Source organism: Microcaecilia unicolor, unplaced genomic scaffold (genome assembly GCF_901765095.1).
Source record: "Microcaecilia unicolor unplaced genomic scaffold, aMicUni1.1, whole genome shotgun sequence".
NCBI lineage: Eukaryota > Metazoa > Chordata > Amphibia > Gymnophiona > Siphonopidae > Microcaecilia > Microcaecilia unicolor.
The window spans coordinates 70551-98012 of record NW_021963282.1 but is presented as its reverse complement, the minus strand read 5'-3'; the positions used below and the strand labels follow the sequence as shown (position 1 = coordinate 98012).

The 27462-nt window shown below is 45.5% G+C and overlaps 1 protein-coding gene across 1 annotated transcript in view; it reads left to right on the top strand.

Annotated features, from left to right (window-relative positions):
- Nucleotides 1-27462, top strand: part of LOC115459144 (intersectin-1-like) — a gene marked incomplete at its 5' end in the record, with an annotated part of 120158 nt that overhangs the window by 27110 nt on the left and 65586 nt on the right. Inside the window, 1 exon segment of the mRNA XM_030189017.1 lies at nt 412-529. Within this exon segment, the coding sequence (XP_030044877.1) occupies nt 412-529 (118 nt within the window).

Below are 27462 nucleotides of genomic sequence, written 5' to 3'. Positions count from 1 at the left end.
GAGAGACAGGTCTATAGAAATATACTGTAATATTTCTCTGGGTCATAAATCTCATTGTCAGTATACAAAAAAATAAATTTTAGAAAACCATTACAAGTAGTCTTCTATTCACAGTGATAAACTAGAAGCATTACTGGAACACAAACTTTGTGCAGACTTCTCTTTTCTTTAGGGAAAGGGAAAGAAGATGTTTTTCTATAGATAAACCCATTCTGTTCACAGCACAAACACTTTTACTGCAAGGAAAAGTGTGCAAGGTTAGGTTTTCCTTTGATAATGACTGCAATGCTAGCAGGGAAGTTTAAATTTAAATGAGGAAGGGCAGTTCTTTTGTTTTAATGTTTTCTAGGCTTGGTCAATGCTTTAATTTTGTATAGTCACTTGTAGTGGTAAAATGTATTTTCTCACCAGGCCCGAGGAAAGAAACGACAGATAGGCTGGTTTCCAGCTAATTATGTAAAGCTTCTGAGCCCTGGCACCAACAAATCAACGCCAACTGAACCATCAAAACCAACAGCATTATCTTCTAGTAAGTAGTATTGTACTACAGCTTGACTGGTTATCCCAAATCAGTAATGCACAGAATGCTTTTCTTCATTCTGTCAAGGTACCAGGCATAGAATTATATTTTCTCATAACATATAATGTCTCTTGATCAGTAACTCGTTCTATGCAAATTTGATATTTATATGTTATAAAGACCAAATTTTTAGAAATCAGGCCTGACCCATTGAGGGTAAAGTTCGGGTGACTAGGGACGTCTCCCTTGCCTCCCTAGAACACATTTTCTAGCCTCTTACCTCCTTCAGAAACTGGATAATTTGGGGTATATCAGTTCAAATGCCTAGACCACAGGATATGTATGTAGTCATAGGCATTTAATTTTGGCACACTCCACCCACACATACAAACATAGATCCCCATATATCCTACAGAAAGGAAGGGAAAGGCAAAGGGAGAGGGCCATACCCAGAGATTTTGGAGAAGGGGGCAAAGACAGGCTGGGAGAATAAATCAAAGCGGTTGGAAAATGGCAGTCTGAATGACAACTTAAAGAGGGAGCAGAACTCGGGATAAAATGCACACAGAGGCTGCAGTGTATAAAGAAAATATAATCTGAGAATGAAGGATGAGCTTGAAAAGAGGCAGACTCTGTGGGGGTAAGATATTCAGTATGTAGGAAGCAAAATAAAACTAAAATTAAAAAAAATAAACTACAAAAAACCACACAGAGAAATAAAATAAGTAAGGAAGCAACTGGAACAGACTGGGTGGACCTGACAGTCCTTACTTTCTTCTATATTCTACAAATAGTTCTAGTCAGGGCCGCCAAGAGAGGGGGGGCGGGGGGGCAAAATTCCCTGGGCCTCCAAGGGGGGCCCGGCGCCGGGGTCAGGCTGCCGGTGCTGCAGTCCTCGATCTCACCTACCTGCCTCCATGGCTCTGGGCCCCCTTCATTCAAAGCGGCAGTCACAGATCGCCTGTCTTCTGGCCTTCCCTCCCTGTGTCCCGCCCTTGTGGAAACCGGAAGTTACATCAGATGAGGGAGGGAAGGCCAGAAGAGACACGATCTGCGACTTCTGCTTTGAATGAAGGGGGCCCTGAGCCATGGAGGCAGGCAGGTGAGACCGCGGACTGCAGCGATGGGGAGTGGCAGGGGGAGCGATGGGGGGTGGCAGCGGCGAGAGGCGGGGCAGCAGGGGGTTTGCCTTGCCCTGGGCCCGGCCTAGTCTCTCGGCGGCCCTGGTTCTAGTTAATCTTTCAGGTATCTGCTTACTGGTCCTTGCTTCTGTTACTTTTTTTTCCATGTTCAAGGATCTTATTTCCATTTTGATTTGATGTGTGTGTATCAGTTAAAGCTCTCTGAAAACAAACAGGATAATGGATACTCAGCACCGAAGGTAAGGGAGCTTTGCACCTGGGAGCAATTTGTGAAGTCCACTGCAGTGCCCCCTAGGGTGCCCGGTTGGTGTCCTGGCATGTCAGGGAGACCATTGCACTACGAATGCTGGCTCCTCCCACAACCAAATGCCTTGGATTTGGTCATTTTTGAGATGGGCCTCCTCGGTTTCCATTATCACCGAAAACCGGGGACGACCATCTCTAAGGTCGGCCTAAATGTTGAGATTTGGGCGCCCCGACCGTATTATTGAAACGAAAGATGGATGCACATCTTGTTTCGATAATAGTGGTTTCCCCGCCCCTTTCCCGGGACGTCCTTAGAGATGGGCACCCTTAGAGATGGTCGTCCTCGTTCGATTATGCCCCTCCACATGTCACTTCAGTATCTCATGTCCCCTTGCTAGTACACCTTAGGGTTTCCAGTCATATCCTAAGTTTCTTTATTTTTGGAACAGCTGCAATTTGTACTAATGTATCAAGCAGCATTGGTCTGTGAGCTTTATACCACGGAGTCCTTATGATTCTGCAACTTCTATTTTTCTTCTAGTATCCCATAAACTTAAAGTACCAATGATTTCAAGAAGTGCAAGTGCTGTGGCACAAGACTGCCAAGAGACTAAACTGGACCCGAGGCAGGGACAAGGACCCCCCCCCCCCCCCAAGATCGCTGCCACAATTGAAATACCTTGTTGGCTGGCGGGGATCCCGAGGCCCCACCAGCAGAAGACGTCTTCCTCCAGCACTGCTCTTCTACCAATTGCCTGCCCCTGCGGCTGCTTTTCCTCTCAGGGCATGCTCGGTTTCAAAACTGAGCACGTGCGCCTGAGAGGAAAAGTAGCCACTCATCTGGGCAGAAGAGCAGCGCTGGAAGTGCTCCTCCGGGTCCTCCCTGGCCTCCAAGGGGGGCCCGCAGTTCCAGAGTTTTCTCTCTCCTGCTCCTGTCGGGACGCAATCATTTGTATTCGGGTCCCATCAGGAGCAGGAGAGAGAGAGATACCCTGGCGCCAGGTCCCCCTTGGAGGCCTGAACCCAGGGAATTTTGCCCACCCCCACCCCCGTCCCCCCTCCTCAGCAACCCTGGTGTGGCAGGATCAGATATGTCACTAGTAATCATAATTGATACCATGATGCCTAGGCCCCAAACACATACCAGATCTTCAGTTGTGTCAAGTGCCAGAAGATGATTGCTAAAGATCCTCAGTGTTGATGCATCACCAACATCCAGTGCAATTCCTTAGTCCTTTGAGATCAATTCCTCTCATGCCCTTGGAATACATTTAGATGCACTGGAGAGCTCTTTCATGTGTTCTTTATGGCTGTGAAGCCCTCTGGCCATCATTTACATAAAATAAAGCTCTTTGGTGCATCTAAATCTGGCCCAAGGGCAATGGAGGGATTGATCTTGAAGTACCAAGAAGCTGCACTGGTGATACACTGAAATCAAGGAGGCATTGGGACTGACCGTTGTCAAAATCCTACCTGGAGAAGGCAGGATTCTGCCTCTTCGGCACTGCATCAAAGAATCTCAGTGTTGAGGAAAGGCGAAGTGGCTTTTTTGAGTGTGATGCTGGGAACAAGGAAATTTTGCAATGGCTAATTCTCTTAAACATCCCTGCAGAAAGAATTGCTTTTGACAGGGTGGAACAGTCTCTAAGGGTCCAAGGTACAATCACCAATACCTCTCAAAGAACCCAGGAAGACATCGACATTCATCCTGCAGGCTATTTAGTGCTGGCATCAGTAGTCTTTGATGAGGGTTTGGACAGAGGGATCCAGGAAATGCTGCACCATTATCTTTTTTTTTTAACTTAATTTTTTGTAAGATTTTTGTGATAACCAAAATACAAAACAAGGTCATCTTAACAACTACAAAAGTATAAAGGTATATAACCCTATCCACCCCCCCCACCCCTCGCTTCACTCCCCTGTCCCATTACACACTCAAAAACTAAGCACCAAGGGAAATCAGCACCTAAACCAGGGAGGTGCAGCATAAAACAAAAATAATCATATCTGCTCTATAGCAGACTAACAATAATGGTCCAGGACGTTATCAGAACCCCACAGACCAGGGCAGATAGACAAACCATGAGTAAAAATGAAGTTTTAAATTGCACAGCATAAAACCACAAGAGAAAAGATGTCCATATCTTCTCAAAATTGGCCAATGTACCCCTCTTTTGGGCAGTCAGCTTGCTTAGATAGTAGGCATCCCATAAAGTGCTTCATAGAGCTGCTATGGTAGGAAGTTCTTTTGTGTGCACCTTCTTAGTCACCTCGTAACAGAAGAAGCACCCTCACCACCTTTAGAGGCAAATTCAAAAGAAACAGGGCAGGGTCTGCACAGATAGGGAAATTGAACATATTTGTAAATAATTCAGCACAGGAAATCCAAAAATCATGTAAAAGTTTATAGTCCTACCAGACATTCATATATGTGCCCACTTGCTCATGCCCTCTTCAACATTTATTATCCAGGTCCTGAGAGCAACAAGCAGTTCTGACTGAGAGGAAATACCAATGATAAAGGGACTTATCCCCATTTTCTACTAGGTTAGCAGCTATAGATACATGAAGAGCGTTTGATGGATCAACACCCACTCCTGATCTGTAAACGTGCTCCCCAAATCCTGCTCCCAGTTTAACATATATTGTGCTTTAAACACTTTTGATCCAGTCAGCTACCCTTTGAAAAGGAGCTCCTGGTATAGGTGGAGAATCTGTAAGTATAAGTAAAAACCTCTACTCTGAAAACCATATTGGGTCTGTAAGTCTTGAAAAGATCGAAACACTCCATCAGAGTACAAGCTGCACCATTATCTGAACTGGATCCTTTATCATTGGCTACACTGACCCTGGTGCACAGGGAGATTTAACTTATAGTGGACCCTATAGATATAATTTTATTTTATTATATTTATTTGTGATATTCAATTTGATAGTTGGATTATTGGTTTATTTGGAATCTCTGTGCCTTTTTGATTAGTCATTTGTAATTTTATAAAATTTTTGCATATATATAAATGGCATAAAATATCATTTAGCTTGTACAGGGCAGAGTTTGGGCAGAACTTGGGTGGTGGTTGCAAGTACACATGTGGATTACAAAATACAGAATCTACATGTGTACATGAATAATCCAGGTGCAGACATTTACACCTTCTTGAGAACAGGTACAAGTGTCCATACCTGCTACTTATTCTAGTATTTTATAAAGTATATTTATAAGTACTAGCGTGTGGTTTGTGTATTTATAAATGCTAGCATGGGGCAGAAACCGTAGGTGAATACATGTGGAAGGGATAAAAAAAAAAAAGAGGTGGATTCCCTACCAGGACAAAATCCAAAACACAAGAAAAGTGTAGGGAAGGACCAATGGACTACCAGTGGTAAAAACAGAAGGTCCTCAGGGATAAAAATATGAAAATCTATTAAGAGGCTAATGTAAATTAGACTCAACACAGAGCCATGTTTTGGCAACCCAATGCCAGCTTCAGGAATCTGTATATCTATAAACATACAAAAAAGACTTTGTCAAAAATAATAGGACAACTGTACTATGAAATATAAAGCGGATAAAAGTTAAACATTAACTTATAATTAAAATTGCACATAGTGCCTAAAAAATAGATCTTCAAATTCAAAAAGTATTAATTTATTTTTAAAAATTTCCTTCAAACATGTTAGATATACAATACTTTAAATAATGTAAACTTTGAAGGACACACCCACAGAAGGTGAACTCTCCACAGGAAAACCAATGAAAGGCAAAACACACAGTGGATCCAAAAAAGTCCTCTCACAATGAGTGTCTTCCTGAACAAGGTCTTTATTGACAGTAGCAGAAATGACGGACAACAATTAGACTAAAAACTGGACCTCATATACGTATTCATCTATACTCATTGTCAAATGAATTCCCCAAGGACCATCAAGCCCAGTGTATTCTCACATGTTGATAGCATTAACTGATGGAGCTCAGTGGGATGCTGCCTAGCACACACAGCTTTAGGAAAGTCCTGGCAGCATCCCACTGCGAATGCGTGGGTGCCTTCCCTCTTATCACGTGAGCGCAGGTACCTTAGTCTCTGTTTTTCCACCATGCTGGGAGGATGCATCTTTGTGATCTCCCTTCAGTGTGTATTTTTCTTCAAATTTTGAGTGCCATCCCATGCAGGTTTAATGTTTATTCAGTTTGGTTTTTTTCAGTATTCCCATTTTTTATTGCCATCCTTATTATTTTCTTAGGGTTTTTTTGGCCCTTCAAGTTTTCTTTATTTGTTCGTGGTACTTTAGGCCCACATAGGCCTGAGTGCTGGCCTCAATTTGGGTCTAGCCCCTTTTTCCAATCTTCAAAATTGAGGAGTTTAATTTGGCCGCTATTCTTTTCTTGATGTCCAAGTATACGTCTTCCAGTGGCTTAAAACATTGCACCCAGTATAATTGGGTGATCTCTATCTCAGCTGATGAGAGCTCCATTTGAGCCACTGGATTCCTGTCATCTGAAGTATCTGACCTGGAAAATTGTATTTTTGGTGGCAGTCGCTTCAGCTCACGGAGTCAGTGAGCTTCAGGCCCTAGTAGCTGATCCACCTTACACTAAGTTTCATCACAAAAGAGTAGTTCTTCACATGCAATCTAAGTTCCCTCCTAAGGTGGTTTTGGAGTTCCATCTTAGCCAGTCTATTTTTCTACCAACAATTTTCCCAAAACCTCATACCCATCCTGGCGAAAGCGCACTGCATACCTTGAACTGCAAGTGATCCTTTGTCTTCTATCTGGAGCTGATTAAGTCCTATAGATGGTCCGCCCAACTTTTTGTTTCTTTTGACCCAAACAGGATGGGAGTTATCATAGAAGATTATGTACTAAACAGCTGTTATTTAAACTTTAAAGAATTTTTGGTATTTTGCTCATCAATATATAAAATGAAACTACTCTTTAAAACCCATTGTCCCAAAAATAAAGAGCGAGAATGATGATGAGGGACGAAGTAAAATGGATTGCATAGATAAGAAAAGATGAAAAAAGTAAAGAAAAAAAACCACATGAAAACAGAAAAGGAGGAAAAAGGGGATAATGGGAAAGAATGAAGGGGGAGAAGAAGGGGAGGAACAAAAGAGGGGATGAGGAGGAAAGAGGGGAGGGAAAAGGGAGGTGAGAATAGGGGACAGGGAGAAGGAAGGGACAGAAGGAAGGAAGATAAATTGGAAAAAAGGTGGAGTATAGATGGGGAAGGAACCAAAGGGAGGGAAGGGGAAAGAGGAGGAAGGGGAGAAGTATAGACGGAAGGTGAGGTGAAGGTATGGGGAAGGGAAGAGGAGGAAAGAAAAAGATGAAGGAGGAAGGAAGGGAGGGGATGGGTTGAATGAGTGGATGGGGAGTGAGGGATGAGAGAAGGGGAAAAGAGATAAGGAGTGGGGGTGGGGAAGGGAAAAGGGGGTAAGGGAAAAAGGAGACAGGAAAAGGGGGAGGGAAGCAGGGAAGGAAAGTGAGAGGAAGAAACGGAGGGGCAGAGGGAATACAGGAAGGGGCAGAGGAAGGAAAAGGAAAGGGAAGAGGAAAAAGGGAGGGAGAAATGAGAAGAGGAGGAAAAAGGGAGGGAAGGAAGGAAAGTAGGGGTCACGGGAAGGGGAGAAAGGAAAATGGGAAAGCAATTGGGAAGGGGAAGGAAAAAACAGGGAAGAAAGGGCTAGAGAACAGAAGGTGGGGGGGGGGGGGGGAAGGAAGGAGGAAAGAAAGCAAAAAGAAGAAAAATAAGAGGAAGACATTCCGGTCATGACCCAAGTAGTGAAAAATAATGTGAAAAATGTTACAAAAAAAGTCGTATTGAGTTGGTTCTTTTACTTTTATTTCTACAATCCCTTTTTTTCAGTCTGGCTACCTTGGAGATTAAGTTTAATTTTTGTCTATATATTTTTAGTTTATGGTTACTTATTCTGTACTTGATGGGGGTATATTTGTATTTGGTGTGTGTTAAAAAGGCACTGAATGTTTTTGTAGGATTGATCTATACTAATCCAGCTTATTTAGTTTTCCCAATAGGTTTATTGATATTCTAGTGCTCCTATTTCCTAGGTAGGGCCTTGTTTTGTGACTCCTGGACATTAGTGCTATTATGGTATAGTAGAATTACCATGTAGGTCTTGTATTGGATTTTATATTTGGATTTAGCTCACGCCTTTCTTAGTAGTAGCTCAATGTAAGTTACTTTCAGGTACAGGAGGTATTTTCCTGTTCCTGGAGGACTTAGTTTAAGTTATTACCTGAGACAATGGAAAGTTGAGTGACCTGTACAAGAGAAGGGTAGTTAATGGGGTTCCCTAGGGGTCTGTGCTGGGACCGCTGCTTTTTATGTTTAAACTGTTTTATTGACGATTATCACAATACAAATTAACTTAGAATATTCATATAGCATTGCTTGATATACAAAACAGCATTCTTACAACATATTCAACATCGCCAAACACTTTTCTTCCCCAGTTTTCTCCCCCCTCCCCTCTTAACAATTCCTTGGCAAGTGCTAATATTAGATGTTAAATGACTTTTGTTCCTAATATCATACACTTTAAATACCTCGTTAGGTGAAATAGTGCTTATCACAAAATATCAGAAAACTAAACATCAAAGCTCTAGAGCACTGCCAAGCTTTAGCCATATACATCTCACTCAACCCCTCCAACCCCCCACCCAATACCTCCCCCCCTTGCAAGCAGAATTCCACTCTAAACTAAATTTCCTACTCCAGGCTACCCATACTCTCCATTATTCCACTATTTATCAGGCATTAACAAGCAGACTACGTCCCCTTGGGCTGAGAATTTGCAGGTATGGTGTCCAAATCTGTAGAAAACGTACTCTGCGTTTAGGCGATTGTTTTGAATCCCTAGCATCCCAAGAGGCCAGGAGATGCACCTGATTGCGCCAGTGCCAATAAGCTGGCCCTTCCGAAGAGACCCAGTATTGCATAATACATTTCCGAGCTACCAAGCTCAGCTTCCTGCATAATATTATAGCAGGGGCACCTAATGGAGCAAACGCTCTTGGTTGATCCAACAAAAACTGCCTCTCCGTTCCTTGAATTCTATTCCCCAATCGAATCAAAAACCCTCTTACCCTCTGCCAGAACATGCGCACCTTGGGGCATTGCCATAATGCATGATATAATGAGCTGGGACCCCCTCCGCATTTAGAACACCCCGAGTTGTCCGGCCCCAACATATGAGCCAGTTGTGCTTTAGACATATACCCCCGAAGGACCACTCTATAACCACACTCCCTCAGCCTCTCATCTGTTACCAATGCCCGGATGCCCTTCAAGGTAGCTGACACATCCCATGTTGCCAGTGAGGTCCCAAGATCTTGTTCCCATTTTCGCTTAAGATCAACATATTGCCTCTGGGACCTACGCCTAGCCAGTGCCCCATACAATGCTGATACAGATTGCTTCTCTGTCTGCAACTCCTCAAAGAAGACCCTTAGCTGTTCCCCCATCCGCCCCTTCAGGGGTGCTTGGCTCAGGGATTTCATATAGTGTCGGACCTGTGCATAGGCAAATCTATTGCCCCAAGCTGATCCCACTTTATCTTGAAGAGTGTCAAATGTTATCATTTCCCCATTTTCCAATAACAGGTGTTCCAATCTTGTGATGCCCAGCCCTTGCCATCTGCCAAATGTCGGGTTGTCTATCCCTGCTTCAAAAACAGGATTACCTACGATTGGGATTTGATCTGTAACGTGTGGTTGGCCCCCCATTTGCCGCATCCACCACTGCCACGCCTCCCGAAGGGGCTGTAGTATTATACTTTTTTTAAATTTAGAAGGGAGCCAACTGCGAGGTAAATGGAGCAATGCTAATATATCATATGGAGCAAAATAGGCTTCCTCCAAGCCCATAGGTGTATAATACTGCGTGGTATTCACCACATCTCCTAGGTGACGCAACAAACACGCCTGGTTATATAGGAACACATCCGGGATACCCATTCCCCCCTGTCTCCAGCTCCCTATTAACATGTTTTGGCTAACTTTAGGCTTTTTGCCTGCCCAGCAAAATCGACTAAAAAGACGCATCATCCGTTTCAAATCAGTCCGTGATAGGCGCATGGGTAGGGTTTGAAGGACGTACAACCAGCGCGGAAACAGCACCATTTGGACTAAATGTATCCGTCCCATTAATGACAGTGGAAGGCTCATCCAAGAGTCCAATTTAGCTTTAGTATGTTCCAGTAAGATTTTAACATTCAACTGATATAAGTCTGAAGTATTCATTGTGAGTCGGATTCCTAAATATTTAAAAGACTCTCTAGCCCATCTCAATGGAAATTCAGGGTCCCAGTCCCTCTGGTTCACCTCTGGCGAAGCCATAGCTTCTGACTTATCTAGATTGATTCGGAAACCTGAGTAGTCTCCATATTCACGAAAGGTTTCCAATAACGTGTCTAAGGATTCCCTTGGGTTTGTGAGATGTACCAAAATGTCATCCACAAATGCTGCGATCTTAAACATGTGGGTCCCTAAGCCGACTCCCCGGATCAAAGGGTTTGCCATGATATCTCTAATAAGGGGATCTAAAACTAAAACAAAGAGAAGAGGGGACAAGGGGCACCCCTGCCTTGTGCCTCTCCTGATACAGAAACTTTCCGATTCTATCCCGTTCACTCTCAAGGTGGCACATGGGTTGGCATATAAAGCGTGAATTGCCTCAACAAATCTCCCTGAAAATCCATAATGTTCCAGCGTATCAAAAAGAAACTTCCAGTGAACCTTATCAAAGGCCTTTTCCGCATCGAAGCTGATCAACAACGATGCTCCCTTCGCCTGCGAGCTGTGTTCTAGTGATGTCAGTATTGCTCTCAAGTTTTTACTCACTGCTCTACCTCCCACAAAACCCACCTGACTTTCATGAATCAACCGAGGGAGCAACCTCGCCAGTCTATTAGCCAAGATTTTTGCCAACAACTTGGTATCATAATTTAATAGGGAGATAGGCCGGTACGATGTCGGCTCCAGAGGGTCCCTCCCCGGCTTCAACAAGACTATTATTTGAGCCCTATTCAAGTCAGGGGGTAACCTTTGTCTCTCTATCAGTTGGTTCAAAAATCTAGTAATTGCGGGTATAACTCCTCCTTCCATCAATTTATAGAATTCTCCTCTTAAACCATCAGGTCCTGGGGCTTTCAGTCGCGGGCTGCGGGCTATAACCATACTAACTTCGTCCTCAGTGATTAATTGATTAAGACTGTCCAACTCTTGTATTGTAAGCTTTGGTAAAGCTAAATTTTCTAAGTACATCTGATTTAATAGGCCGTCTTCCTCTGGGGAAGCGTACAGCCCTTGATAAAAGGTCCGAAAGGTTTCACAGATTGCTTTGTCTGATGTGTGGAGCCCTCCCCCCCTTTGCCTCAGTGCCAGAATGTTCTTAGTCCCTCCCCGGGGGGTAATTATTTTTGACATCAACTTGCCTGTTTTATTACCATGTTTATAAAGCATATATCGATAGTAAAGCTGTGACTTGTGTGCCCTCTCTTGCGGTTTGAAGCTCTAACACTTGTTGTTTGTCACCTATCGCATGTGTCTCCCCATATCTCTTCCGTGGTTACTTAAACGCAAAATCTTTCTGTCTCGTGCCTTCCTCACAAAGTGTGTGTGACTTATAACTTCGCCTCTAAGAACCGCCTTAGCCGCTTCCCAAAACAAAACTGGATCCTTTATATGTTCTTGATTATGAGTGCTGTATTCCGCCCAGCTAGCTTGTAGTCGGCCTTTAAGCACTGGATCTGAGCTAAACTCCAGGGGAAATTGCCATTTATGTTCCTGTTGGGTCGTACCGCTTGGTGTCCATTCTATCTTAACCCAGGCATGGTCCGACACCATGTACGGTCCTATCTCTGCTGTTGTCACTTCCCCAAACATCTGGCGCGATGTCAGAATATAGTCGATTCTCGACTGAGTTGAGGTGGCCCGTGACAGGTGTGTGTAGTCTTTCTCACCTGGGTGCAGCACCCGCCACACATCAACCAGGCCCAACATCTGGCTCAATTGTAAGAGGCCTCTATTATTATAACATGAAGAGGCCGTCTCCGGAGCTGATCTGTCCAGAGAGGGGTCCCAAGCTGCATTAAAATCGTCCCCCATCACTATAGCTGCGTGCGGTTGCCTGAGCAGAAAATTAATCAAAGTTTGATAAAACTTCCGATCATATCTATTTGGAGCATAAACATTACAGATTAGCAGTTTCTGTCGCCCAACTACCACTTCCAATATAACATAGCGGCCTTCAGTATCAATCAGAAGTGGGTTAATTACAGAGGCTATGCCTTTTCTAATTAATATCGCTACTCCTCCCTTTTTGCCTTGTGCATTTGCTGCTATACAATCCCCAACCCACCAGGTGCTGAGCTTGGCATGTTCAATCTGGTTCAGATGCGTCTCCTGTAAAAGTGCTATGTCTGCTTTCTGCCTATTTAATTGTTGTAAAATCTTAGAGCGTTTTATTGGTGAATTAACTCCGCCTACATTCCATGTTATTATTCTTACTATTCTTGGATTTGTAAGTGTGTGACTATATCCATAGATGTCCACTTTTGTAATCGAGGGGGACATCCCAGCCTCTGCCCCCCCCTAACTTGCACCTCCACTTTATCAGCATCACTGTTATGTTCTGCCCACACTTCCATCAGAGCCCGTCTCCCATTGCCAAACCGCCTTTCATTGACAGCTCGGGGAGACAAAGCCCCCCAGAAGCCTTCATTGCTTTCCTTTACATCCTTTCTATTTGATACTTGTACCCTGCTTGCATCCCTCCTCCCTCCCCCCCCCCCCCTCCCCCCACCCCTCCCCCACCCCCCAAATCCTGTATCCCTTATTCTCAGGTCCACCAATTAGGACCACGACTTCCTTACGTCTCTCCCTCCCCCCTCCGCATTAAACAGTGTTACATTAAACATAACTTTCATTGTCAAGCTGATCAGACACTTACAGGGTCTCACCCCTCTTACCAGGGGTTCGAACCGTTTCACCCATTGGCCATGTCTTCCATAAAGTGTCTTATTCAACAGCAAGAAAACTCAAAGGAAAAGTCTAACTCACAAACCATAAAACCTTAACCTTCCAACTGCAGCCGTCTTGCCAAGCCTTTCTGCTACTATAAGTGGTCCATCTTTGTACTTGGCTGGGAGTTTGCTGTATTGTCATATATTGTCCAGTCAGGTCTCCTCTGACCCCTCCTTATAACATTACTCAATGCTCTCAAAGTGTTTGCTCCTCTATGCTGTTCAACTTGCATCTGAAGATGTTGTTCCCAGCTGCTGTAGAAATTCTTTAGCCGCCCCTGCCGTCTCATATGTCTTGGTAATGCCGTTATGCGTGACCCGCAGTTTGGCAGGGTATTGTAGTGCAAATCTTATTTCCTCCACGACCCTCCAGACCGGTCAAGACGCGTGGGTTATGTCCTCCTACCAGCAGAGGGAGACTGAGAAACACTGAGCTTTTGAATACTGTATATATAACCTGTGCAGTACATCCACTAGCCAGTATTTTCTCAGTCTCAGCAGAGGTAGAAGGACAGCCTGTGCAGTCTTCAATAGTCTGGTGAGGTAGTTTGGATACTAGGTCACGGGGACTGGTGGGGTTCCTGACCATTTTCTGTTGCTTGGCATCCCTGTACGTGTGTTAATTAAAAAAAAAAAAAAAAAAAAGCAGAATAATAAGTGCTTCGGGGCCCTGGGTCCGGTGGGGCCCAGTGTTTTCCCCCTGGGGTGTCACACCTATTTTGGGTCCCTCCCCCTGTGCTGCTCTCTGTTTGAGAACTTGGCAGCTTTGTGCCTCGGCTGCTTTCCTGGTACTGTAGCCTTGAGTGCCTCACAATTCTCAGCTGCCAATTTAATGTTACTGTCTCTTTAAGGGCAACAGTGAATTTTCTCCTGCTCGGAACGAACGGGGTTTCAGTTCGTTGTTAGAGCGTGAGAGCAGCGCGAGTGTGTTGAGTGAGTGAAAGTTTTTTGGATCCGGCTCACGCGGCATTGTTTTTTGGTTTGCCCTCGTGTTTGGATGGCGGGTAAACTGCTCCGGTGTCGCGCGTGCGCGCCGCGGTGTAGAATCTCCGGGAGCTCAATGCCGTCTTTGCGGCGAACCGAAGCAAGTGCCGGTGGCAGCGACTCCCCCCGAGTTGACTGCGGAGGTCCCGGCAGTTTCGGGAGTTGCTGGGGCAGTGGGGACGCCGCTCGGGACATCGTCGGCGGTTCCGGTTTTGGCGGGAACGGCCGCCATTTTGTCAGCGGCGCGCACTGCGGAATCAGCAGTTTTTGGGCCCGCTTCCCCCGTTTTGGTCACAAAAAGCCCGTCTGAGGCTCCTGGAGGGGTTGGTTTCCCCCCGGAGTTCGTGTGGACCCTCTATCAGGCATGGAGGACGGGACCCCCCCAATTGGAGGAGGGGGCTAGTACCTCTTTGGCTAAAAGACCAAGGGTGGATTGGTCAGAGGACGGGGAGTTTTTTTCTCCGGGTGGTTCTGACGGAGCTCTTAGTGAATTGGGGGACCCAGAGGGGTTTGAAGGTTTGCAGGATGCGGAGTGCCTAATTCCTGGTGAGGATCCCTCGGTGGTTCGTATTTTTCACAGGGATGAGCTGTCTGAGCTTATAGATCAGGTGTCGGCCACCCTTAAGTTTGATCAGCCAGAGGTAGCCATGGGGGAGGCTAGACAGGTGGATCCCTTAGTTAAAGGTATCCAGAGGAAAGCCCGGTCCTTCCCCATGAACAAGGACCTCCGGGATATGGTCTTTCAGGAGTGGAATGTTCCGGATGCGCCATGTAAAGTAGCGAAAGCCATGGCGAGGCTTTATCCTCTTCCGCAAGAAGATAGGGATTCCTTTAAGGCTCCCACTGTGGATGCCGTGGTGACAGCAGTTACTAAAGCCACGGCGATCCCGGTAGACGGAGGTACCGCTCTCCGTGACCCCCAGGATAGGAGGCTGGAATCATTTCTCAAACGTAGTTTTGATCTGTCAGCTCTCGCCTTGCAGGCTTCGGTGTGTGGGGGCCTGGTAGCTCGGGCGTGTTTTCGCTGGGCCGAGAAGCTTCTGGATGATTCGGTGGATGTTGGTTCCTCGGGGGTTCAGGAGTTAGCCAAGCTGGAGATGGGATCGTCCTTTTTGTCGGATGCTCTTTATGATTTATTGCGGGCTTCTGCGAAGAATATGGCTATGGTAGTGGGAGCGCGTAGGGCCCTTTGGTTACGCGGTTGGGTCGCGGACGCGGCCTCTAAGGCTAAGCTGTGTTCTCTTCCCTTCAAGGGGTCCATGCTTTTTGGTGAGGAATTGGATAAGTTGGTGAAAGGTCTCAGTGATGCCAAGGCCCCTAGGCTTCCGGATTTTCGTTCCAAGGCGGCTTCCAGGGGCACTTCCTCCCGAGGGCGGTTTAAGGAGGCTCGTCGGTATAGGCCAGGGAGGTCTAGTGGGGCGCCTAGGGGTCGTTTCTTCCAGCGCACCCAGTCCTTTCGTGGGAGTCGTCGCGGAGGGCGTGACTTTTCCACGGGAGGGCAGGTCTTGGGGCGTAATGCACAATGAAGGTGTGCGGGCCCAGGCTCTGGTTCGGGTAGGGGCTCGTCTGAGTCTTTTTTACCAGAACTGGGCCCAAATCACTTCAGATCAGTGGGTTCTCGAGGTGGTGCGAGACGGCTATGCCCTGGAGTTCGACAGTTCACCTCCCGAAAGGTTCTTGGAGTCCCCTTGTCATTCGAGGCTCAAGCGGGCAGCTGTGCGGGACACGTTGGCTCGGTTGATCAGGTTGGGGGCGGTGGTACCGGTTCCCCTCGCTCAGCGCGGCTCGGGCTGCTATTCGATCTATTTTGTGGTCCCAAAGAAGGAGGATGCCTTTCGGCCTATCTTAGATCTAAAGAGGGTCAATGCAGCTCTCAAGGTTCCCTCGTTTCGCATGGAAACGTTGCGGTCAGTCATTGTCGCGGTTCAGGACGGAGAGTTTCTAACGTCTTTGAATTTGACGGAAGCTTATCTCCACATTCCTATTCGTGCTGCTCATCAGCGATTTCTTCGCTTTTCGGTATTAGGGAAGCACTTTCAGTTCTGTGCTCTACCTTTCGGACTAGCAACGGCTCCCCGAACGTTTTCCAAAGTTATGGTAGTAGTGGCAGCGGCTTTGCGGAGGCAGGGTGTTCTGGTGCACCCGTACCTGGACGATTGGCTGATTCGAGCCAAGTCCAGGTCGGAGAGCGAGATGGCTACTGCTCGAGTGGTTCAGTTTCTTCAGTCTCTGGGCTGGGTAGTGAACTTCGGCAAGAGTCATCTGGTGCCGTCGCAGTCGCTGGAATATCTGGGGGTGCTTTTCGATACCAAGAAGGGTCGAGTATTCTTGCCGGGTCCCCGGATTCGCAAGTTGCAGGGTCAGATTCGTCGGTTTCTGGCGGACTCAGCACCGACGGCCCGGGAGTATCTGCAAGTCCTGGGGTTGATGGCGGCCACCATAGAGGTAGTTCCGTGGGCCCGGGCGCACATGCGGCAGTTGCAGTCAGCTCTTCTCAGTCGTTGGTCACCACTGAGTCAGGAGTTGGACAGTCGTCTTCAGCTGGCGGTAATTCCACGCCTCAGTCTCCGGTGGTGGCTAGACACAGACAATCTGGAAAAGGGAATGCCGTTGGAGGCCCCGCAGTGGGTGGTCCTCGTCACAGATGCCAGTCTACAAGGCTGGGGAGCTCATTGTCTCGGGCAAGTGACTCAAGGTCGGTGGACTCAGTTAGAGGCTCAGTGGTCCATCAATCGTTTGGAAACTCGGGCCATTCGGCTCGCGCTTCAGGCTTTTCAGAGTCTCCTGTGCCGGAAAGCAGTCAGGGTCTTCTGCGACAACGCCACCGCCGTGGCTTATGTCAACCGTCAGGGGGGCACAAAGAGTCAGGCGGTCGCGGAGGAGGCGGCGTTGTTGTGCCAATGGGCGGAGAGTCACCTGCTAGCGCTCTCCGCGGCACATGTGGCCGGAGTGGACAATGTGGACGCAGATTACCTGAGCAGGCATACTCTAGACCCAGGAGAGTGGTCTCTGCATCGGTCGGTGTTCGAGCGCATTGTGTCGGTCTGGGGTCTTCCCGAGGTGGACCTGATGGCAACGGCCCACAATGCTCAAGTGCCGAGGTTTTTCAGTCGTTGGAGGGACCCTCGAGCGGAAGGGATCGACGCTCTGCTGGTGCCCTGGCCTCAGGAGTTGCTGTATGTTTTTCCTCCATGGCCGTTAGTCGGACGCATAGTTCAATGCATAGCTCAGCACCCCGGACGGGTGATTTTGATAGCCCCGAATTGGCCGCGTCGGCCGTGGTTCGGAGATCTGGTACGGCTGGCGGTAGCAGACCCTCTTCCGTTGTCAGATTCAGTGGTGTTGTGTCAGGGCCCAATAGTTATGCCAGATCCGGTTCGGTTCTCGCTTACGGCCTGGCTCTTGAGAGGCACAGGTTAAAGAAGAAGGGTTTTTCGGCCAGAGTTATCGCCACAATGTTGAGCTCTCGTAGGCAATCTACTTCGTTGGCTTACGTCCGGGTTTGGAGAGTTTTTGAGCATTGGTGCGCAGGTAGACAGGTTCTTCCTTTTCGTGCGTCTGTGACTGATGTATTGGAGTTCCTACAGGATGGTATGGACAGGGGTCTGGCCTTGTCCTCTTTAAAAGTACAGGTGGCAGCTTTGTCCTGTTTTCGGGGGAAGGTTCAGGGGAAGTCTTTAGCTTCTAGTCCTGATGTGGTTCGTTTTTTGAAGGGCGTTAAGTTGCTGTGACCGCCTCGGCGGCGGATGGTGCCTCCGTGGGATTTGAATCTCGTTCTGGATGCTTTGGTTAGGCCGCCGTTTGAGCCCTTGGTGGCTGTTTCGGACAAGGATCTTTCATTAAAGACGGTTTTCTTAGTGGCCATTACTTCAGCTCGGAGGGTGTCGGAGCTTCATGCTTTGTCTTGTAGGGAACCCTTCTTGATTTTTTCCAAGGAAAAGGTTTCGTTGCGGCCAGTACCGTCCTTTTTGCCCAAGGTGGTCTCAGAGTTTCATGTTAATCAAGTCATTTCCTTGCCAGTTTTGGGTAATTTGGCGGGGGATACGGAGCAGCGTCGTCTGGCAAAGCTAGATGTGCGGAGAGTCTTGCGCTGTTATATTTCCAGAACTCGGGAGTATAGAGTTTCTGATCGTTTGTTCGTCCTGCATGGTGGTGCAAAGAAGGGCGCGGCAGCTTCCAAGGCAACGATAGCAAGGTGGTTAAAGGAGGCGATTGTTTCGGCTTATTTGCTAAAAGGTCGCTTGGCTCCTAAGGAGTTTTCGGCCCATTCTACCAGGGGAATGGCGGCCTCTTGGGCGGAATGTAGCATGATTCCTCCGTTAGATATTTGTCGAGCGGCGGTTTGGTCTTCTTTGCATTCCTTTGTTAAGCATTATAGGATTGATGTGCATGCAAAGGAAGAGGCTGGCTTTGGGGCTGCAGTGTTGACCTCTGGCCTTCGTGGATCCCGCCCGTAGGATATTTACTGCTTTGGTACGTCCCACGCGTCTTGACCGGTCTGGAGGGTCGTGGAGGAAGGTGAAATTAGATCTTACCTGCTAATTTTCTTTCCTCTAGACCCTCCAGACCGGTCAAGGCCCGCCCTGTCTATCTGTCTGTCTGTATTTTAGGCCAGGAGGTTTGGTTGGTCTGTTGTTATTTCTTGGCAGCTGTTGATTGTTGTGTCTATGGATTCAGACTCTGGTTTACCAGTTTTTTGTTGGTTGGAGTCTGGACAGGTGTGACAGTGTTTGGTAGTCCACCTGTGGAAGCACACACGAAAAAAGGGACACAGTAAGAGAAATAAAGAGTGTCCAGTTGGCAGTGACCACGTACAGGGTTGCTCATTATAGTTAGTGTTATGGTTTCTCTGCTTTGTTAGTGTTATACTGGCTAGTGGATGTACTGCACAGGTTATATATACAGTATTCAAAAGCTCAGTGTTTCTCAGTCTCCCTCTGCTGGTAGGAGGACATAACCCACGCGTCTTGACCGGTCTGGAGGGTCTAGAGGAAAGAAAATTAGCAGGTAAGATCTAATTTCACCTTTCTTTTGGAATAGCGTTGAGCAAACCTCTGAAAACTGTCGCCTTCGTGCTGCTACCCCTGCTGAATAATCTTGGAAGCATCTTACTGGGATTCCATCATACTCCAGTGCCTTTCCGGTTCTAAGCAGCTTCATCACCTCTTGTTTTTGCGCATAATTCAAAAATCGTAGAATTACCACTCTTGGTTTATTGGTACCAGTCATTTTCATCCCTATGCGGTGAGCCCGTTCTATCTGTATTGGCCCCGAGGCTTCTGGGAATTGTAGTTCGCTTGTAAACCAGCGTGCCAAAAAAACCTCCAAGCCCCGTTCGGGTATCGTTTCTGGCAGGCCCACCACTCGGATATTATTTCTCCTGGACCTATTTTCCAGGTCCTCAATCTTTTCCTCCATCGCCTGCAGCTTTTTTTGAGTTATATCCTGTACTGTCTCCACCTCCGTTACTCTGTCCTCAATTTCACTCACACGTGCTTGAAAGCCTGCACAGTCTCGAGAGAGATCCGTGAGCTGTTCTTTTACCTTTTCCAGGTTAGTATTTATGGGGGAGAGCCGGCGATCCAACATATCCTCTAACACTGAGGACATTTCCGAAGTTATTTCGGCGATCCAGGCCGATGACACTGTCGGGCCCGGCGGGCTTGCGGGCGGCGCCATCTTGTCTTCTGCTCCTCTACCACGGAGCTTATCTTTATGTAGATTTTTAGCTGCCATCACGCCACCAATAAATTTAAAATGTTCGTTGCCGGCCACTCCAGCGTTTCAGGCTGCGGCGAAATTTAATTTTAAATCGCGGTTTGTGAGCTGGTTGTGCGGAGGGGGGATTGAAGCCGGAGAGATCTTTTTTCTTCAACCCCTCGTGGTCATGACGTCACCGGAAGTCGGGACCGCTGCTTTTTAACATATTTATAAATTACCTAGAGATGGGAATAACTAGTGAGGTAATTACATTTGCTGATGACACAAAGTTAATCAAAGTTGTTAAATCGCAAGACAATTGTGAAAAATTACAAGAGGAACTTACAAGACTGGGAGACTGGGCGTCTATTAGATTGTAATCTCTTTGAGCAGGGACTGTCTCTCTTTGTTAAATTGTACAGCGCTGCGTAACCCTAGTAGCGCTCTAGAAATGTTAAGTAGTAGTAGTAGTAAATGGCAGATGAAGTTTAATATGAGCAAGTGCAAAGTGATGCATGTGGGAAAGAGGAACCCGAATTATAGCTACGTCATGCAGGGTTCCACGTTAGGAATCACGGACCAAGAAAGGGATCTAGGTGTTGTCGGTGATGATACGTTGAAACCTTCTGCTCAGTGTGCTGCTGCGTTAAGAAAGCAAATAGAATGTTAGGTATTATTGGGAAAGGAATGGAAAACAAAAATGAGGATGTTATAATGCCTTTGTATCGCTCCATGGTGCGACCGCACGTCGAATATTGTGTTCAATTCTGGTCGCCATATCTCAAAAAAAGATATAGTGGAATTAGAAAAGGTGCAGAGAAGGGCGACAAAAATGATAAAGGGGATGGGACCACTTCCCTATGAGGAAAGGCTAAAGCGGCTAGGGCTCTTCAGCTTGGAGAAAAGACGGCTGAGGGGAGATATGATAGAGGTCTATAAAATAATGAGTGGAGTTATCACCAAAACAGGGAAGATAGGGTATCCTGATAGTGAGGTTGCAAAAGAGACCGTAGTAGATCAGGTGTCCCTAAATAAAAATCAGACAAAAGATTGCAAATTAGTACTGTCAAGTACTAAGCATGATGTAAATAGGAACAACAAACACAGTTTGAAATGTCTATATTCGAATGCCAGGAGCCTAAGAAATAAGATGGGAGAGTTAGAATATATTGCACTAAATGAAAAATTAGATATAATAGGCATCTCTGAGACCTGGTGGAAGCAGCCTAACCAGTGGGACACTGTCATACCGGGGTACAAATTATATCGTAGTGATAGAGTGGATCGAATTGGTGGAGGGGTAGCATTGTATATTAACGAGAGCCTTGAATCAAATAGATTAAAAATTCTGCAGGAAACAAAACACTTCTTGGAATCACTGTGGATTGAAATTCCATGTATAAAGGGGAAAAGGATAATGATAGAAGTGTACTACCATCCACCTGGCCAGGATGAACAGACGGATGCAGAAATGTTAAAGGAAATTAGGGACGCAAACAAACTGGGCAACACAATAATAATGGGTAATTTCAATTACCCCAATATTGACTGAGTAAATGTAACATCGGGACACGCTAGGGAGGTAAAATTCCTTGATGAAATCAAGGACAGCTTTATGGAGCAGCTGTGGTACAGGAACCGACGAGAGAAGGAAAAATTCTAGACCTAGTCCTTAGTGGAGCGCATGATCTGGTGCGGGAGGTAATGGTGCTGGGGCCGCTTGATATCAGTGATCATACTATGATCGGATTTGATATTAGCTTTGAAGTAAGTATACATAGGAAATCAAATACGTTAGCGTTTAACTTTAAAAAAGGAGACTATGATAAAATGAGAAGAACGATGAAAAGAAAACTTAGAGGAACGACTGCGAGGGTCAAAAATTTACATCAGGCGTGGATGCTGTTCAAAAACACCATCCTGGAAGCCCAGGCCAAATATATTCCGCGTATTAAAAAAGGAGGATGGAAGACCAAATGACAGCCGGCGTGGTTAAAAAGTGAGGTGAAGGAAGCTATTAGAGCTAAAAGAAAATCCTTCAGAAAATGGAAGAAGGAACCAACTGAAAATAATAAGAAACGGCATAAGGAATGTCAAGTCAAATGCAAAGTGCTGATAAGGAAAGCTAAGAGGGACTTCAAAAAAAAGATTGCGTTGGAAGCAAAAACACATAGTAAAACATTTTTTAGGTATATTAAAAGCAAGAAGCCAGCAAAAGAATCAGTTGACCTGCTAGATGACCGAGGAGTAAAAGGGGCGATCAGAGAAGACAAAGCCGTAGCGGAGAGATTAAATGAATTCTTTGCTTCGGTCTTCACTGAGGAAGATTTGGGTGGGATACCGGTGCCGGAAATGGTATTCGAAGCTGACGAGTCGGAGAAACTTAATGAATTCTCTGTAAACCTGGAGGATGTAATGGGGCAGTTCTACAAAACTGAAGAGTAGCAAATCTCCTGGACCGGATGGTATCCATCCCAGAGTACTGATAGAACTGAAAAATGAGCTTGCGGAGCTATTGTTAGAAATATGTAATTTATCCTTAAAATCGAGCGTGGTACCGGAAGATTGGAGGGTGGCCAATGTAACGCCGATTTTTTAAAAAGGTTCCAGAGGAGATCCGGGAAATTATAGACCGGTGAGTCTGACGTCGGTGCCGGGCAAAATGGTAGAGACCATTATAAAGAACAAAATTACAGAGCATATTCAAAAGAATGGATTAATGAGACAAAGTCAACATGGATTTAGAGAAGGGAAATCTTGCCTCACCAATCTACTACATTTCTTTGAAGGGGTGAACAAACGTGGATAAAGGGGAGCCGGTTGATATTGTGTATCTGGATTTTCAGAAGGTGTTTGACAGAGTACCTCATGAAAGACTCCAGAAGAAATTGGAGAGTCATGGGATAGGAGGTAGTGTTCTATTGTGGATTAAAAACTGGTTAAAAGATAGAAAACAGAGAGTAGGGTTAAATGGACAGTATTCTCAATGGAGAAGGGTAGTTAGTGGGGTTCCTCAGGGCTCTGTGCTGGGACCACTGCTTTTTAACATATTTATAAATGACCTAGAGATGGGAGTAACTAGTGAGGTAATTAAATTTGCTGATGACACAAAGTTATTCAACGTTGTTAAATCACGGGAGGATTGTGAAAAATTACAAGAGGACCTTACGAGACTGGGTGTCTAAATGGCAGATGATGTTTAATGTGAGCAAGTGCAAAGTGATGCATGTGGGAAAGAGGAACCCGAATTATAGCTACGTCATGCAGGGTTCCACGTTAGGAATCACGGACCAAGAAAGGGATCTAGGTGTTGTCGGTGTTGATATGTTAAAACCTTCTGCTCAGTGTGCTGCTGCAGCTAAGAAAGCAAATAGAATGTTAGGTATTATTGGGAAAGAAATGGAAAACAAAAATGAGGATGTTATAATGCCTTTGTATCGCTCCATGGTGCGACCGCACGTCAAATATTGTGTTCAATTCTGGTCGCCATATCTCAAAAAAGATATAGTGGAATTAGAAAAGGTGCAGAGAAGGGCGACAAAAATGATAAAGGGGATGGGACCACTTCCCTATGAGGAAAGGCTAAAGCGGCTAGGGCTCTTCAGCTTGGAGAACAGGCAGCTGAGGGGAGATATGATAGAGGTCTATAAAATACTGAGTGGAGTTGAATGGGTAGATGTGAAGCGTCTGTTCACACTTTCCAAATATACTAGGACTAGGGGGCATGCGATGAAGCTACAATGTAGTAAATTTAAAACGAATCGGAGAAAAGTTTTCTTCACTCAACATGTAATTAAACTCTGGAATTCGTTGCCAGAGAATGTGGTAAAGGCGGTTAGCTTCGCGGAGTTTAAAAAAAGGTTTGGACGGCTTCCTAAAGGAAAAGTCCATAGACCGTTATTAAATGAACTTGGGGAAAATCCACTATTTCTGGGATAAGCAGTATAAAATGTTTTGTACATTTTTGGGATCTTGCCGGGTATTTGTGACCTGGATTGGCCACTGTTGGAAACAGGATGCTGGGGTTGATGGACCTTTGGTCTTTCCCAGTCTGGCAATACTTATGTACTTATGACAGTAGGAATTGAACCCTGGCTCCCCTGCTTCTCACTCTGCAGCTCTAACCATTAGGTATAACTAATAAAGATACCCCCATTATAACCTAGATTTCAGTCTTACTTTCAATTCAATCTTCGTTTACATCAGTCTTTCTAGCCAAGAAATTTGAATAGCAAATAAGATTCACGCCTGGGATACAATGTGCATATACATTTTAGTTGAAGATATCAGTTTTCAGATAAATTAGCCCCACCTTCACCCAAAAAATATGGCCCAAAATTACCTCCTGCAACTGCACCATCACCCCTCAATCTAGCAAATCAAAAATAAGCACCTTATTTCCTTTAGACATGGTATCTGAGGGAAGGCCATCAGTCAGCTAAATCTGTCATTGCTTATATTTATTTATTTAGATTTTGCTCATACCTTTTTCAGTAGTAGCTCAAGGTGAGTTACATTCAGGTACACTGGATATTTCTCTGTCCCAGGAGGGCTCACAATCTAAGTTTGTACCTTAGGCAATGGAGGGTTAAGTGGCATGCCCGAGATCACAGGGAGCAGCAGCGGGATTTGAACCGGCCACCTCTGGATTGCAAGACCAGTGCTCTAACCACTAGGCCACTCCACTCAAGACATTCAAATTAAGTGTTACGGCCACATTACAGCTGTGAGCAAGACAGCATTAACTCTCTGGTGGCTTCAACACAGTGATTCATGTGGGCCCTCCACCTTTGATGCATGAATCCCACAAATGCCCCCCTTACACCTGTGATGGTGACTGCTGAGGAAGCAGGTAGGAAACACTGCTCATCACCTCCTCTTTCCTACTGCAGAGCTACCAAGTCACCTGATTCCAGGAGGAAGATGTTTTCATCCATTCTGGTTTTGATCCGGCATTTGTATCTCTGATGCTGCCAGTTGAAATCAGTGCTCCATATCCCATAATTCATCAGGATAGAATTGTCAGATATACAGGACTGACCAAAAGTCTTCCTCCTGGAACTAGATAACATTGCAGTTTTGCAGTAGTGGTTCATGTCACCCACTACTAACTCTTTTGTCTGCCAACAGCTGACTTACCAGGGCAAAATTCTACCCTGACTCCCATGAAATTCACATATCCAAGAGGACCTGCCCCGTAAATTGGGCCCTAGGTACATACTAATTTTGCATATGCCTTAATGCTGCCCTGGCAGTAACACATCCCGCTGGCCTATAAGGTGATGGTCACGTCTATACAGTGAAGACAGTGTATATGGCACTGACGTGGACCAAAAGACTGACTCATTAGGAATAGTAAGCTGCTTGGCAGACAGAAGCATCCATGTGGAGAGCTGATCTGTGATGCCCATAAACAGTTAAGTTACATTATCAGCTCAGAGCTTCTTCCTCAAAATAGGTGACACCCATATGTGCAGGGTTAATGTGATGTGTGGTCCTGCTGAGGAACAAAGTGAGAAAGGGCAGGATCCACCAGGAGCTCCATAAATGGCCAAGGTGGCCCCATTGGAATGTGGGCCAATTAGAGGCTACACAACTGCAAGTCCCATCTACCCTGCTGCCCAGTGAGGCATGACCTATCAGAGAGGTGTCATGTACACCTGGGATTAAGTGCAGAGAATGCATCCTAATAAGGCCCATTGGCATGTGGAGAGTGATGGCAATATGTTCCTGCAGATGTGTAAATTACTAATGATGGAAGTAGCTAATAGGTTGTGATGATCTACATCGCTATTTCAGTGTCACTACTGCCAGATCATCCCCATGCATTCGTAGGGACAATAGCAGTCTCACCTCTCTAGCTGCCCTCTCACAGAGCTAAAGCCAAACTGCTTCAGGCTTCCACTTTATTTGAATAGAAATTCACATAACAAAATATGAAACTTCTCTTTGGGACAAATTGTATAAATGGCACTGAAAAACCACGCTTTTAGAACGATTCTATAAATTACACTTAAAGTTAGGCGTAATTTAAAGAATATGCTTATGTGCATCCATTTAGGCCACTTAAAGCCAGGCCTAGATACCTGCACCTATCTTAGGCGCAGATCCGAGTGTATTTCATAATAGTGCGTATAGATTACTGAACTGCCCACAACCCACCCAGTCCACACCCATGGCCTCACCCCATTTTGGTTGTGCACATTAGAATTTACACGCACCACATTATACAATATGCCTGGAAAGATGTGCACGTAAATTCTAATTAAAGTCAATTAGTGCCGCTATTTGGTTATGTACACAGAAATTCTAATTAAAGTCAATTAGTGCCGCTATTTGGTTATGTACACAGAAATTCTAATTAAAGCCAATTAGTACCAGTTATTGGCAATGATTGGCTTGTTAATCAGTTAAGTTCGCGAAGTTTGGCCAGGTGGCCAAATTAATATGCACAACTTGTCGCCATTTATAGAATTTGGGGGTTTGCACATAAATCTTTACCTAATAAGATACTGAGTATAACCGGAAATTCTAAACAAGCCCTGCCCCTTTCAAAGTTATAGCAGCCTTTTAAATACAACTATTTATTTATTTATTCCATTTTTTATCCCATCCTCTTGATCGTACCCAGAATTGGTTACAGAATTGCATTCATATTATAATAAAACTGTACAACGTATAACAAAATAAAGTAAAATTAAAAAACGGTTCCAACCTGACAATTTCCATTTTAACTCATCAAATTGCTAGATTAAAACAAGAAAGTTTTAATAGCCTTACAAAATCCCACAAGATCATTAATAGATCTCGTAGAGGGAGGAACTTTGTTCCACAACCAGGTCATAAAATAAGAGTAAGCGCGAGACTAGACCCAGACTCCCATCCATTGCCACTACCAGATCCAGTCAAGCTTTTCTTTTCCTCCCTCTTATAGTGCATGCTTCTTTATAACTTGTAATTACCTTTGAAACTGTTACTGGTATAGAGGTTATAACATAAGAGCCCTTTATTTCCCAGGTACAACCAGTCCTTGTATATAGCCAGCTACTTAGCTTCTTCTTGAAAAGACGCTTCTCAGGAACTCAGACTCCTTCCCCAATCACTGAAGACATTCCTTATGGAGCCCTAGCATTCAAACCCTAATTGCTGTTTGCCTCCCCTTCTTTCCAGAGGAACAATCTGGAAGAAGCTGAACAACATGCATGACCTTTTTCTGCCCTTTACCTGAGCTCACCTGCTTACTGTAGTGGCTGCAAGAACAAGGTCAACACATCAGGGCTTAGACATTTTCAGCAGGGCACATAGCCTCTCCCTGCCAGTGCCCACACCCTTAAGAGACCTTCAGGAATACTTGGGTTACCATATTTGCTGAGACAAAAAAAGGACACAAAAAATAAAATTCTGCCCCACACCGCACCCTACCACACAGTTACCTTGACCCCTCAAAAAAGCCAGATTCCATAAGCAGTGAAAATACTAGTAAAAGTAACAGAAATGTATTTTCTTTTGTACTCTACTAAATACAAAATTAGAAAATCTATACATTTCAAAAAAACAAGCATCCATGAGCAGCATGACTCCTTTTCAATTCCCTCCCATCCATGAGCAGCATGACCCCCTTTCCTCTCCTCTCCATCCCCTTCTATCCATGTGCTGCATTTCCCCCTTTTCCCTTGCCCCTCTCCCTTCCCTCCATATACAGCATGTCCCCCTTTCCCCTCCCTTCCATCCATGTTAGGTTTGCCCCCTTCTCTCCCTCCCATCTATGTGCATCATATCAACCCCCTTCCCCTGGCCTACCTTACATCCTTGGTGGTCTAGG